Raw genomic sequence first — 12709 nt, 5'->3', positions numbered from 1 at the left:
AAGCAGTTGTTGCAACTGGATTTCACCATCACGCTTGCTAATTACCAATGACACACTGCTTTCAGTTGTGGGTGTGTGGTGGGGGGGGGAGGAACTTTTGACAACATATTATACATGTTGCAAATGCTTCTTCCTACTTAACCTTGGAAGGGAGTACTAAAATGGTTTAGTAAAGCTGACAACACCTAGAGAAGAATGGACTGCCATAGTGTAATTTTATCTGAGTTACAGGACTTTAAAGTATTTCTGCCCAGGTTTTATCAAAAAGCAGAGGATGTGCTATTCTCAGGTCAGTGTAGCGCAGGCGTCTAAATGGGCTAACCTTAGACTAAAGATATCAAATAAATAAAAACTGAATCTACACTGATGGAATAAAGGAGTAACAGTAACAAAGTCTATGCACCCAGCTTAAAAAGCCATTTCATGCACAACAATGTAAACCATGTGACCTGATATCATACAATGCAAAGACATTTCCCAGTTTCTGTGATCCCTCAGATTCTCTAACCAAATAAGGAAGTTCGGTCTGGTCTTAGGACCCAGGTAAAAAAGGTAAGCATGTTAAGAAATACATTTACTTTATTATACACATAAAAAAAAAAAGTTATTTTTTTCACAGTGAATTCAAGTGGGTCTTTGCAGGAGCTAGTTTATAATTTTGTTCGGGTAGTGGCACTCCACTCCAATGACAGCGCTCTGACTCCTTATGATGGGAATTCCGCCAAACACTTTGGGTTTGTAGACCAGTGTAAAAGCGTAAATGAAGACATTCTCTGTTATCTAGGGGAAAAAAAAGTACAACTGATTGGCATTACTTATACAATATAATAACAGGAATGCATTATAAGAAAAAAAACATCATACCACTAGTCTGCTACCACAGGTATGCAGCTCACTTTCAAAGACCAGCACATGAGACAAGGTGTCAACTTCAGTGGCTGAACAGTCACCAAGCGTGAGGTCCTCCGGCTTTATCAGCTTGCCGAGGCCCAGCAGGTCCTGGCTCACTTCAACTTGGATCTTACTTTGCCAACACCTCACAGCAACGCGGTTCGTGGTCACCGGCTGCCGCAGTTCAAACTTGACAGGGTGCTTTTTCACCAAATCCACAGGATCTTCTGGAAACTTCCAGGAGTGTGGTTTGAGTGCTGGCAGAATGTGCTTTGCATGGAAGATGCGAGATCGTTGACTAGACTTCCTGGAGTGCTCTCTCTCAGGTTCTGCTTCTGGCGAGACTTCCACCTCGACTTCCCAGTAGGTTGGCTCGCTCATACTGAGGAATCGAGCGTCACTAAGCCCGACACACGCAAGCACAAAGCCAAACACAATAAACTGCCTGGACCCCATTGTTGCAAAAACAGAGTTCTCTATGCAGCCCTCTCAAGCATGACCACCGAAGACAGACAAAGAGAGTGACTTCTCCCTCTGCTTAATTAGCTGGATCCCTTGGCACATGTGTGGATCTCACAGGTGCACGTCCCTCACTAATTGGAGACAGGAGACACCAATTAGTCACAAAGTATGAGTAGAGACAGAAAATAAAAATAAGAAAGTCAAAACTTTGACAATGATGATGATAAATAAATAGAGCGGTGAAAGTGCATGTATAAGTGCTGTTGACATATTGACGTTTGTGTACAGAATATGTATTTTGTGCTACTTTGTACTTCTACTCCACTACAAAATATTATAGGAGAATGTTGTACTTTAATTTGTCTGAGAGCTGTAGGTACTACTTATAAAATAAGGCAGCAACTATAACATTTTGTGATTGAACAATGAATTGTTTGGTTTGTTAAACATCTAACATTTGTGAAAAATACCCATTGCAGAATCCCAGGGGTCAAAGTGACATCAGAATAATTGTCCATAGAACACTCCAAAATTATTTTCAATTAATGCTAAAACACAGATGAAATAGCACATCTTTACATTGTGAAGTAACCAGAAACCAGCATATATATGTTGTTTTGGCTTGAAAGATGAATTAATCCAATCTAAAAAAATACATGTATATAATTTTGTTGTCAATTTTATGTTGATAACTTGTCGTTTCAGCTCTATTATAAATATGATGTATTGTGGAACATAAAACTGTGAAGCAGTATAAATAGTTACACAACATGCAAGTCTGTATACTGCAGCATTTTGAACTAGATTGCAGCCACAGAATGTAATGTGGTGAACACAGATGGAAACATACCCGCATTGCATAGCTTTCAATAGCTCTACTCTATAATAAACTATAATAAAGACATAATTCAATAATATGACTTTGTCTTTGTATGAGCAGAAATCATGAGTTGTTGACAGTATTACAGAACAAGACCGAGATATGGGGCTCAGAGGTGTAATACTTGGGAAAGAATGATACAATTAAAGGTAACCTTAAGTTAGATGATCAACATTAAGCCTCGATATGATGATCCCCATGGATATTAAGGGTTAGCAACCGCACCTAAGTAATGAAAAATGTCATTCACAGGTTGCTGCGATTTACTGGATTGTGAACAGTATTGTGTGAAGGTGGAAAGAGTCACTACCTTTTCCTAACATTTTTATAATCTGTTTTACTTCTACATACATCTCATTGTTGGACAGCTACATTTATGTTTTTGTTAGAGCATAAGCAACGGTAAAATTGCTCCCAGTTTTCAGTCCAAGCAAACAGTTGCCTATTTATGCATTAAAACAGCTGGAAACAACACTGATGAGAGTGGCTGAAGTGAACCAAAACAGTACATTTGCAAGTCCCGAAAACCAAAACAATGAGTTTAAAGATGCTGAAAAAGCTCTGTGATAATTGGAGGGAGCTGCAGGTTCATCACTATGACTGACCCCTGTCACAAACAAGAAATGTTAAAGAATGTTGATACAAAAAAAAATTGTTCAAAGCTGCTGAAGACAGCAGCTTTAAAACACATTTAGATCTGCTCCTGTAGATGTAATACTAAAGCATTGCACATGTCAAACATTGCATAATTCCTTCTAGATGGGTGCCATCACTTTTTGTTTTGAGAACTTAAAACTTGAATCTGTACCAGCTCCATTCACTTGAAAATGAAAAAACTCATTGAGTACTGTGATTTATGAGCTCCATGGTGTAAAATTAAGTCTCAATGTATGTTTAACAGCACCTGTATACAGCATGTACTTCCTTTAAAAATGTGTAAATGCACAGTAAGGCACGCATATTAACAGCACATAAGTGTCACAATTTTAAAAGCAGAGATGAGGCAGGCAGGCGAGCAGGAGAGAGATTAGCGAGGATTTGTTAACCTAAAGAGTTCAAATGAACACAGGGATCCAAAATGCAAAAACCCCATCGACACAGGGAAAAAAACAAAGTCCCAACTCCAAAAAGACAAAAACCCCAAAAGTTAAAAGAGAAAACAAAAACTGGAAAACAGACACTGGAAAAAACTCACAGGGAAAAAAACTGATCTCAGGGAAGAGTTCAAATGAAGAACAGGCGAACAGCAAAGAACACACAAAAAGATCTGACAAGAGACAAAGGGAACACAAGAGGTTAAACACAAGAGGTGAAGAGCAAACGAGGAACAGGTGATACATCAGGTGAAACACATCAGGGCGGGGACGACAATCACAAAGGCGGGAAAAACACAAGCCCAGGTAGTAAAACCAGACGGGACTAGACAGAGGAACGGACTCTCAAAATAAAACAGGAAACAGAAACAGCCACGAGACAGGAAGTAACACGAGGAGACAAGGGCGGAAACTAGGACTATAACAGACAACAAGAAACAGAACAACTGCACAAAATGAACACAAAACAATAACAGAACCACAAAACCAACAGAAACCACAACAATAAGATCATTATGACTATATGTACAGTTTGTTAAGGTTGAGGTTTTGATGACAAATGACGCAACTTGATATCAATGATTACAGCAATCACGTACATTTTCTTCTAGACATGCTTTTCATGATGCCTATTATGATTTGATGGTATAAATAAACAGAATTTTCAAATATTGGTAATTTTGGTGGTCAACAGTCCAGGCCAAAGACACAGCATGACTCTGCCATTACATCTGCCTAACAGCTGCATCATGTAGCCTACATTTTACACCGCTGCCTCAGGGGCTGCCACGCCTGTCCCTGAACGAGAAATCGAGCCTATTGATGAACAGAGGGCATCCTGGTCGCCAGGGAAACAAGAAGGGAGACAGCAGGCGCTATTGCAGCCAGCGACCATGCTACATCAATCATTTATTCTGTTCATTTTCAATCATATTCAATGGTAAAATAAACACATTTAAAGAATGTTCAGAATGAATAAGGGAGCTGGTTCTTGCTTGTATATTCTGCTTGGATATTTTGCACCATTTAGACACAAAATTGATCAGTTGATCAGTTCTATGGGAAAATGACTCAGCTTCTGATCAAAATTCAGACACTAGCACCAGAGAGAAAACTCACCTTAACAGTGGCTTGCAAACTAGCTGAAGGTTAACCTGAATTCACACACACACACATGCACACACACACACACACACACACACACACACACACACACACACACACACACACACACACACACACACACACACACACACACACACACACACACACACACACACACACACACATACACACACACACACACACACACACTGCCATTATAAATGCATGCAAACAAATGTTCACCTTCACACATTCTTTAATAAGATTAGAATCAGTTTTTAATTTTCAGAATCCAAGTATACTTGGTTTTATAAGCCAAGTATACTTAAATACACAAGGAATTTGACGTGACTTGGTAGGTGTTACTGTAACACTCTATACATTCAACAAGTAGACATGTCGTAGTGAACATTCAGTGGACAAATAGTAACATAGACACATACTGTGTACAATAGAGACAACAATATGTGTAGACACATGTCAACATAAAATACAAAACACAAATAAGACATAATATCAAGTGTCAGGTCTCCCTCGCTCTGAGTCTGTTTGTTGTCTGTATGTCTGTTTTTTCTGTTGTCTTGTAGCCTCTGGATCCTGTTGCCAAGCAACCTGGGGAGGCGTTGTCTCCATTCATTCATCAAAGCTTTCACCTGTTACTGTCCAGCGTAACCACCAGCACCCACCTATGTCTCATCACCATCATCACCACCTGCTTCACACCGTGACCTGACATCGGATCGTTGGTCACTGTCTTTCTTCCACGGGTCCTCAGCATTCAGACTCACCTTTGGATCTTCACTGCCCACTTCCTCACAGCTCGGATTCCTCTTCGCTCCCCTGCCGCTTCACAGCATCTCACCATTACATTTGGTTTGTCATCTGACTAACACTAATAAACTCTCGTTGGATTTTACTATCTATTCACTATCACTATCTATTGTCAGCCGGGTCTGACAATAAAGTACACACGGAGTGGGATGTAAAGTGCCAAAGTAATGGTGCAAAGTACTGTGCAAGATGCATATTGGAACGAGAAGTATGTAATGTGTAGAGAAGTGGGTGATGACCCCACTTATCCACAGTTCAGTAGAGTAATGGTAGGGGGAAAGAAGCTGTTCTAATGTCTGGTTGTTATTGTGCGCAGTGATCTGCAGCGCCTGTCAGAGGGGAGGAGGTTAAAGAGAGTGTGTGCAGGATGTGTGGGGTCTTCGGTGGTATTCTCTGCCCGCTTCCTGCTCCTTCCAGCATACAAGTCCTGGCAGGGGGGCACCAATGATTCTCTCAGCTGTCTGAATTATGTGTTGTAATCTACATTTGTCCTGTTTTGTGGCTGCCCCGAACCAAACGGTGATGGATGTGCAGAGGATGGATTCAATGGCAGCGGTGTAGATGGTCAACAACTCTTGTGGTTGGCCATGTTTCCGCAGTTGCCGTGGGAAGTACATCCTCTGCTGAGCCTTGTTAAGGATGATGGAGGCCAGAAACTTGAATGAGTCCACATTTGACACTGGGCTGTTGGATATTGTGAGGGGGGGGGCAGCCCTGTGCGGTGCTTCTTAAAGACCACCAGAAGTGAGAAAAGACAGAAGTGAGATAAGACAGGAGACGTGAGAAATACTGTGCCTCACATGTTATACCCTAAACCCAAAAGCTTTGCAGAGTGAAATATTGAAATGTGTGTTCCTTCCTCCCAAAGCTGCAGCGAGACTGAGAAGTGATGTGTTTGAAGCTCACTGCCAGCCGAGTTCGGTCAGGCAGCTGCTGGGCTGATGGGTTTTTGCCAGACGGTGTCTTATACGTAGAGGACAAATGAGGACAAATCTTTGCTAAAGTAAATTTTGCAGTCCGGCAGCAACAAAGCCCTGAAAGTACATCACAGGCTTTAAAAGTAGCTCCTGCAGTGCATGAGTCATCTGCAAATGGAACATATCACAGGAGGTCAGAAAGTACGAGACCTGGCAAACCTGCTATTTTAGAAATCATGTTCATGAAAACAAAACTGAACTACCACATGTTTTTGTTTTGTTTTTTGTCTGTCATTGAAACGGTCATGGTCTAAAGCATTACACTACAAACAGACAGCGCAATCCAAGAAAGTCATGATATCTTATTTTAGGATGATAAAATAGTTTTTCTGCCATATACAGTACATCCGAAAAGTGTCAAAGTAACTTTATTTAAATTAAAGTTCAGATATCTAACATTAGCATTCTGATGAAGCACATGAATTAAAAATCTAATTTCATCAGTTTAGCTGTATACTCGTACTGTTCTCTTTTATTTGTCCTCTTTTAAAATAAACATACAGGTAACTTAGCATCCACTTGCTGAAAATCACTTCTGAGGAAGTCATGAACTGATGTCGCCAACTGATTTAACGTCCAAAGCCCAGTCAACAATCTGACTCTGCTGCAGTTGTGCGACCGTTACTTAGGCCTCCAGGAACTCGGTGCAACTGCGGTGAGCCTGTTGGAGCTGATGCAGGGTGCTGAGATGGCAGCTGTTTCCTTTTGCTGGCTCAAAAGCTGAATGCCTGGATATCCCCAGACCCATTACGTGATAAAGCTGTCAGTTTAGAGCTTAGCAGAGCATCTCAGAGGAACAGGGAGATCCTGTTGGGGTGCTCAACTAAATTACATAAAAGGCCTTGAACACACTTCGCCCAAACTATGACGGGACTAACTGCCACACATTATATGTGTCATGATATGTTATAGCTGTCATTTGGGAGGATGTGGTGTGTATAGTCAGTGGCTGAGAATGTGTCACAAATGCAGATATTTTTACTAACGGAACAAGGTCTACACTTTTGTCTTTGACTGTACAGAATGAAACTCAGCATATTTTCCTATTAATGTTAATGTAATTTAGGACTGAGAGGATGTATTTTTTTAGGGTTTGTCTCATAACTTAGAGAAGCTATTGATTTGAACATGTGGAACATGGTAATGTTTCTTTTTCTTTAGTTCTCTGCTGCCCTCTAGCCACACACAGTACGCTTCTTTTCTACTGTTACAGTAGAGAACCCTTCTACTTGGACAACACACATCTGCACCTGACATGTGTATCATATTGCAACATTTTGGGACCATTGTGTCCACTGAAAACATTAACACAGATACTTTATTATAGTGTTAGAATATGACGACCTGCATAGCAGTGTGTTCAACAGGTTTTCATTGAGCCAGAGATGATTGTACAGACAGTAATTTAGTCAAGTCAGTGCTCACATTTGCAGATAGATAAAGTCTCAATTATTAATCTGTACATGCAAAGTGTTTGGTACGGGAAAAAAAATGAATTACAGCAAACAGTGTGAAACCAAAAAAACTAAATAAAGAATTAAAGATAAAAAAGTGCATACAAGAGAGTCTCATTTCCCCATACCTTACCCCTTCCTCAATTTACTGCTATCACTCATCTTACTCGTTCAAGAGGTGTAGTAAAACAGCTACAACGATGTGTGTTACAGCACACACACACAACATATTATACAGCAAATATGTATTCATGCAGATAGATTGCAACAATGCTGATGTGTTCTTTCGTTGTGCATTTGGATTCAAACCAACAGCATGACTGATTTATTGGTTTTTATTTATCTACTTATTCCATTTTATCTGTTGTCAGCTCTCTGCAGTGAACTAACTACAAATGCTGACCTCTTGTGGTCTGTAAGAGTAAGAACTCAGGAGATCAAGGTGTTTATGAGATTCGGATGTCAGCTGGGGTTAACAGATGTGTTGATTGTAGGATAAATCTTACAATTCTTCTTCTTCTGCAGCATCAGCAAGTCAGTTTCACACTGCCAGTGTGTCTTTATTACTACCTGGATGTCGTTGTCGTTGATGTTGAGGATGTTGTCGGGGTGTCATTTCCCCACCAAGATCTACTTCCACTAACTTAAGCTGTTGTCCAATTTGCTTTTCAGGGAGAAAGCTAACATTTTTGACTTTGCTGTGTTACTTCATTATGTCTTTTGCTAATTTCTCGTTTCAGTCCTTTGAAGAAAGAAAATGACATTTTTGCACAGGCTGTTTTCTCCATCTATACCACTTTTAAAAACTGTATATGTATACATGTTATTTTCTGTCAACATACACTAATAAAAAGATGAAAAAAATGGAAGTTCATAATATACCAACCAGTCTTTTATTCTGGAACAACAAGTAAAGTACACATTTCCTCCAAAAGTGAATGTTAACCTTCAATAAAAAAATGAACAGGACTCAGGTGTGTTTTTGGACAGTGTTTAAGCTTGTTGGTCTCATTGCTGTAGGGGGACATCTGATACAAAATAGACACACAGCAAATACAAGTTAGAGTAAAAGGTTATCCTATTTTATCTTTAAAATATCTGAATACAAAACATAGGATTCAAAGTGGGTTCAGATGTGTTCTTAACATGGAAATCATTGCAGAATGAACTTCTTCTTCTTCTTCTTTTGGATAGATTTTTACAAAGGGAAGTGGCAGTGTCTCTAGTTATAAAAGCCTCTCCAGTACCAGCAGGTACAGTTGAGGCCTGACGCTATGAGCAGGATGATCAGCAGCGTGATGAACAGGGCGAAGCCGATGATGGTGGCAACGACGGCCCAGACGAACGTCCTCTTGGACATGTCGATCATGGGGGATTTGAGTGCCATCCGCACCCTCTTCGCCCGCCGGCGGTCCTGAGGAGGGTACCGGGCCAGGTTGACACTCTCCATGCCTAGAGAGCGGACCAGGCACGCCCTCTGGTGGCTCAGCTGGTCAAAAGTGTGTTTGCCATGGTAGCGGCCCATACCACTCTGACCTGGAGGGGCAAACAAGCCTGCAGTCATGTCTTTTTTTTTTAAACTGCATTTTGACGTTCCATTACATGCAGTTACTGTGTGGAGACTGTCTGATATGCAATATTCATAAGTCCTGCAATGTGGGTGTCAGTGCACTTCACACAGAACACGTGTGTCTAACAGGCCAGCCGGTGAGGTATGCTTCATACCAAAAGACAACACAGGGCTAAGGCTAAAGATCTAAAGACTTGTTCAGGACACACTTGGATTTGATCAGATCAAGCGAAAGGGGAAGAAACACATTTAACATCTCCGAAGGGGCCTTTCCATAAAGTTGCCTTACACTTATAATAATATTCTGAGCCTTGAAGAAACTAGAATATAAGCCATGTTTTCAGTAATTTCAAACTTTTTTTGTTAAGTACATAATTCCACATGTGTTCATTCATAGTTTTGATGCCTTCAGTGATAATCTACAATGTAAATAGTCATGAAAATAAAGAAAACACATTGAATGAGAAGGTGGTTCCAAACTTTTAGCCTGTACTGATATATATATATATATATATATATATATATAAAAATGGATCATCTTGTTCAATTGTATTTGTCTCTGCTGTATGTTCAAAAACAAAACAATAAAAAGTTGATCTAAAAAAAGAAAAGGAGCACAAAACGGTAAAAACAACCACTGGACGGGAAAAGGGTATTTTAGAAAAACACTTTGAATGCACCACGAGGCTGCCGAGGCTGAGTCTGTTGTTGGAATCCTCTAACATCCATTTGCGGACCATCAGAGAGAAGCGAAGGTATTTAAATGGCATCTAAATAAGGTACCAAAATCTGAGTTGCTATTCGGTCTGGTAGATAACGGTCGTTAAGGCACCTGTGCCGTATCAGCACCAGGTCTCGGACCCCCCCAAATAAAAACTCTTTGGATCTACACGATTCACGTGGATGACATTTTCCATTCAAAACAGCAATTTTCGCCAAAAAGCGACTAGTTAGCAGGTACTAGCTGCTCTATGGCCGGCTCGCAAGCCCAAACAAGTGTGTACGGCGTGCCTGTTGATTTGTTTCCGGTCTAGCAAGATCCGGTGTGATGTTGTAGTTTTTCTAACGTTGCTAGTTGTTGCAACAGCATGTGAAAAAAAACTACAAAGTTTGCTAGGCCAAAAAGAAGTTTAATCTTGCGATTAAAAAATTGACGCCGTTAAAATGGGTTTGCGTTAATGTCGTTAAAAACCCGTTTAACTGACAGCACCATATAGTGCCGATTTCAATAACAACAAAAATGTGGGAAAACAGGGGGAACCAGAGGGGAAATAGGGGGCCAACAAAAAAGTTTACCCCCAGGCCCCCAAAAAGATTCAATCTGGCCATGCACTGCCATAATGAAGTCCACCTATGTACACATACAGATATAATACACTTTGGGTCGTTCTTACCAACACCACCAAACGGGAGCGAGCTGAGTGTGTAGTGCATCATAACATCATTGACCACTACTCCTCCACTTGAGGTCTCCTCAATCATCCTTTTTGTTGCCTTTGAGAGACAGGGGGAGGAAGAGAACATAAAGAAATATGAAGAGAGCATTAAATAATGTTTTAAATCTCCTTGCGCCTGCCGTTTCCTCTTACCTTCTTATCAGAGCAGAAGATGTAGAGTGCCAGAGGTTTCTCTCTCTCGTTGATGAAGCGGATGGCATCATCCATGTCGCTCACAGCCACTATAGGCAGCAGGGGGCCGAAGATCTCCTCCTGCATCATCCTGGAGTGAGGGGGCACGTCCTTCAGCACAGTTGGGGCTGCACGTACAGTACATGTACAGTCAATGTTTGTACCGAAATACAGATTCAAACACAACATCTTTACTTATTTACTACCTCGCTGTATCTTCCTACCAATGTAGCGCTGTGAGGCATCACTCTGTCCCCCCACCACAGGAGTGTAACCCTCCATCAGGCCCATGATTCTGTTGAAATGACGCTGGTTGATGATTTGGCCGTAGTCCGGCGAGCATTTGGGATCGGCGCCATAAAATTCCTGGGATGGATCAAAAGGTCTTGACAACTGTGCAGTTTCAATTAGATTAAGATGTTAGTTTAGACAGGTTTAAAGGATGGTACCAATAGAGTCTGTCGGATGCGATCCACCACCCGGCCCTGGATGCAGGGTTCACACAGGATGAAGTCTGGAGCGATGCACGTCTGACCGCAGTTGACAAACTTTCCCCACGTGATACGACTGCACAAACCAGACATGGAAGAACACATTTACACTTTCATTTACACTGTAACTAATGCAGTGTGGTCCGTTTTTAGGCTTAGAGTAAATCCCATATTAAGTACATTTATGCATGTGTAGATGTACTAAAAAAAGAATAAACTGCAAACTGCTAAATTAGTCCATCCAAAGCTAAAGTATAATGATAATGTGTACATAAATTAGTATAAGTATAATGTGGTGGGAATGTTCTGTCCTCTTAAACCATATAAGTGAATACATTTGCATTGTTATCAGCATTTTTGCCAAAACTACTATGTATGTTTTACAATTCATTTACTTTCCAGGCAGCGACTGGTTTCCATGTGTTTCACTACAATTTAGAAAAAGAACCGGCCGAGACTTGATACCAAAATGCATTGCAGTGACAATCAAATTCAGCTGACATAAACACAGATATGACTCGACTTGACTTGTTGTTGCCTAAAATAAAATTTCTGTTAAATTTATTATTATTCTTTATATTGGATGTACAGTAGGAAGTCTGACAAATTATAAAGGCAACCAATTTATTTACTGTGACAATTCTTCTTGTTATAGCCTCTTATACTGTCTATGGTTATAGCATAGTGAAGTGAAAATGGATGTCTGTCTACAAGCTGGAAAATCCATCGTTCAGTCATTAAATCTATGGGATACTTTGAGAAAACTAGAAGTGTAGGCATACGCTTAAATTACTAAAATGTGGGGGAAAAGGAATCATCATGGTCCTTTAAGTCCTATGAACTGTTGATACCAAACTCAACAATAAGTCTCCAATAGATGATTCAACTCAGTATTCCATAATAACTTTATCATTATCACTTCAGTTCAGTGTCGATGGGCTCCAACACTTCAAATGCACTGTGTTCAATGATAAAAAGCTTCAAGCTAACACTTTAACATATACTTTAACAGGACTGCAGACATAACAGCTGTAGCAGTCAAAGCTGTATGACCACTGGTGATACGAGCTACTCTGATGAGTGGTGTGTTACCGGCAGGCGACTCTGATGTCGCAGTCCTTGTCGATGTAGCAGGGGCTTTTCCCTCCCAGCTCCAGGGTCACCGGGGTGAGGTGGCGGGCTGCAGCCTCCATCACTACTTTCCCCACTGTGCCGCTGCCTGTGTAGAAGACGTGGTCAAACCTGAGCTTCAGCAGCTCCTGGGTCTCTGACACTCCACCAGTTACAACCGGGTACAGATCCTGGAAATAAACAGGAACATTTTATT

The 12709-nt window shown here is 40.8% G+C and overlaps 2 protein-coding genes across 2 annotated transcripts in view; both read right to left on the bottom strand.

The window, feature by feature from the left end:
- Positions 1 to 614: 614 nt before the first annotated feature.
- On the bottom strand, positions 615 to 1474 carry LOC116682008 (zona pellucida sperm-binding protein 3). Its single transcript, XM_032509699.1, has 2 exons — positions 865 to 1474; positions 615 to 780 (listed from the first exon to the last, which is right to left on the bottom strand). The coding sequence occupies exons 1-2, from the start codon at positions 1345 to 1347 to the stop codon at positions 646 to 648; spliced, it is 618 nt and encodes a 205-aa protein (XP_032365590.1). The 5' UTR covers positions 1348 to 1474; the 3' UTR covers positions 615 to 645.
- Positions 1475 to 8877: 7403 nt separating this feature from the next.
- The window catches only part of LOC116685511 (aldehyde dehydrogenase, dimeric NADP-preferring), a 7400-nt gene continuing 3568 nt past the window's right edge, over positions 8878 to 12709 (bottom strand). The window contains exons 5-10 of the mRNA XM_032510537.1: positions 12475 to 12683; positions 11341 to 11458; positions 11116 to 11257; positions 10853 to 11019; positions 10658 to 10757; positions 8878 to 9229 (exon numbers count right to left, since the gene is read on the bottom strand). Coding sequence (XP_032366428.1) covers positions 8916 to 9229; positions 10658 to 10757; positions 10853 to 11019; positions 11116 to 11257; positions 11341 to 11458; positions 12475 to 12683 — 1050 coding nt within the window. The 3' untranslated portion in view covers positions 8878 to 8915. The remainder of the gene's footprint in view (positions 9230 to 10657; positions 10758 to 10852; positions 11020 to 11115; positions 11258 to 11340; positions 11459 to 12474; positions 12684 to 12709) is intronic.

This window comes from Etheostoma spectabile, chromosome 3, assembly GCF_008692095.1.
Source record: "Etheostoma spectabile isolate EspeVRDwgs_2016 chromosome 3, UIUC_Espe_1.0, whole genome shotgun sequence".
In the NCBI taxonomy this organism is placed as follows: Eukaryota; Metazoa; Chordata; class Actinopteri; order Perciformes; family Percidae; genus Etheostoma; species Etheostoma spectabile.
This window is presented reverse-complemented; position numbering and strand designations above follow the sequence as displayed.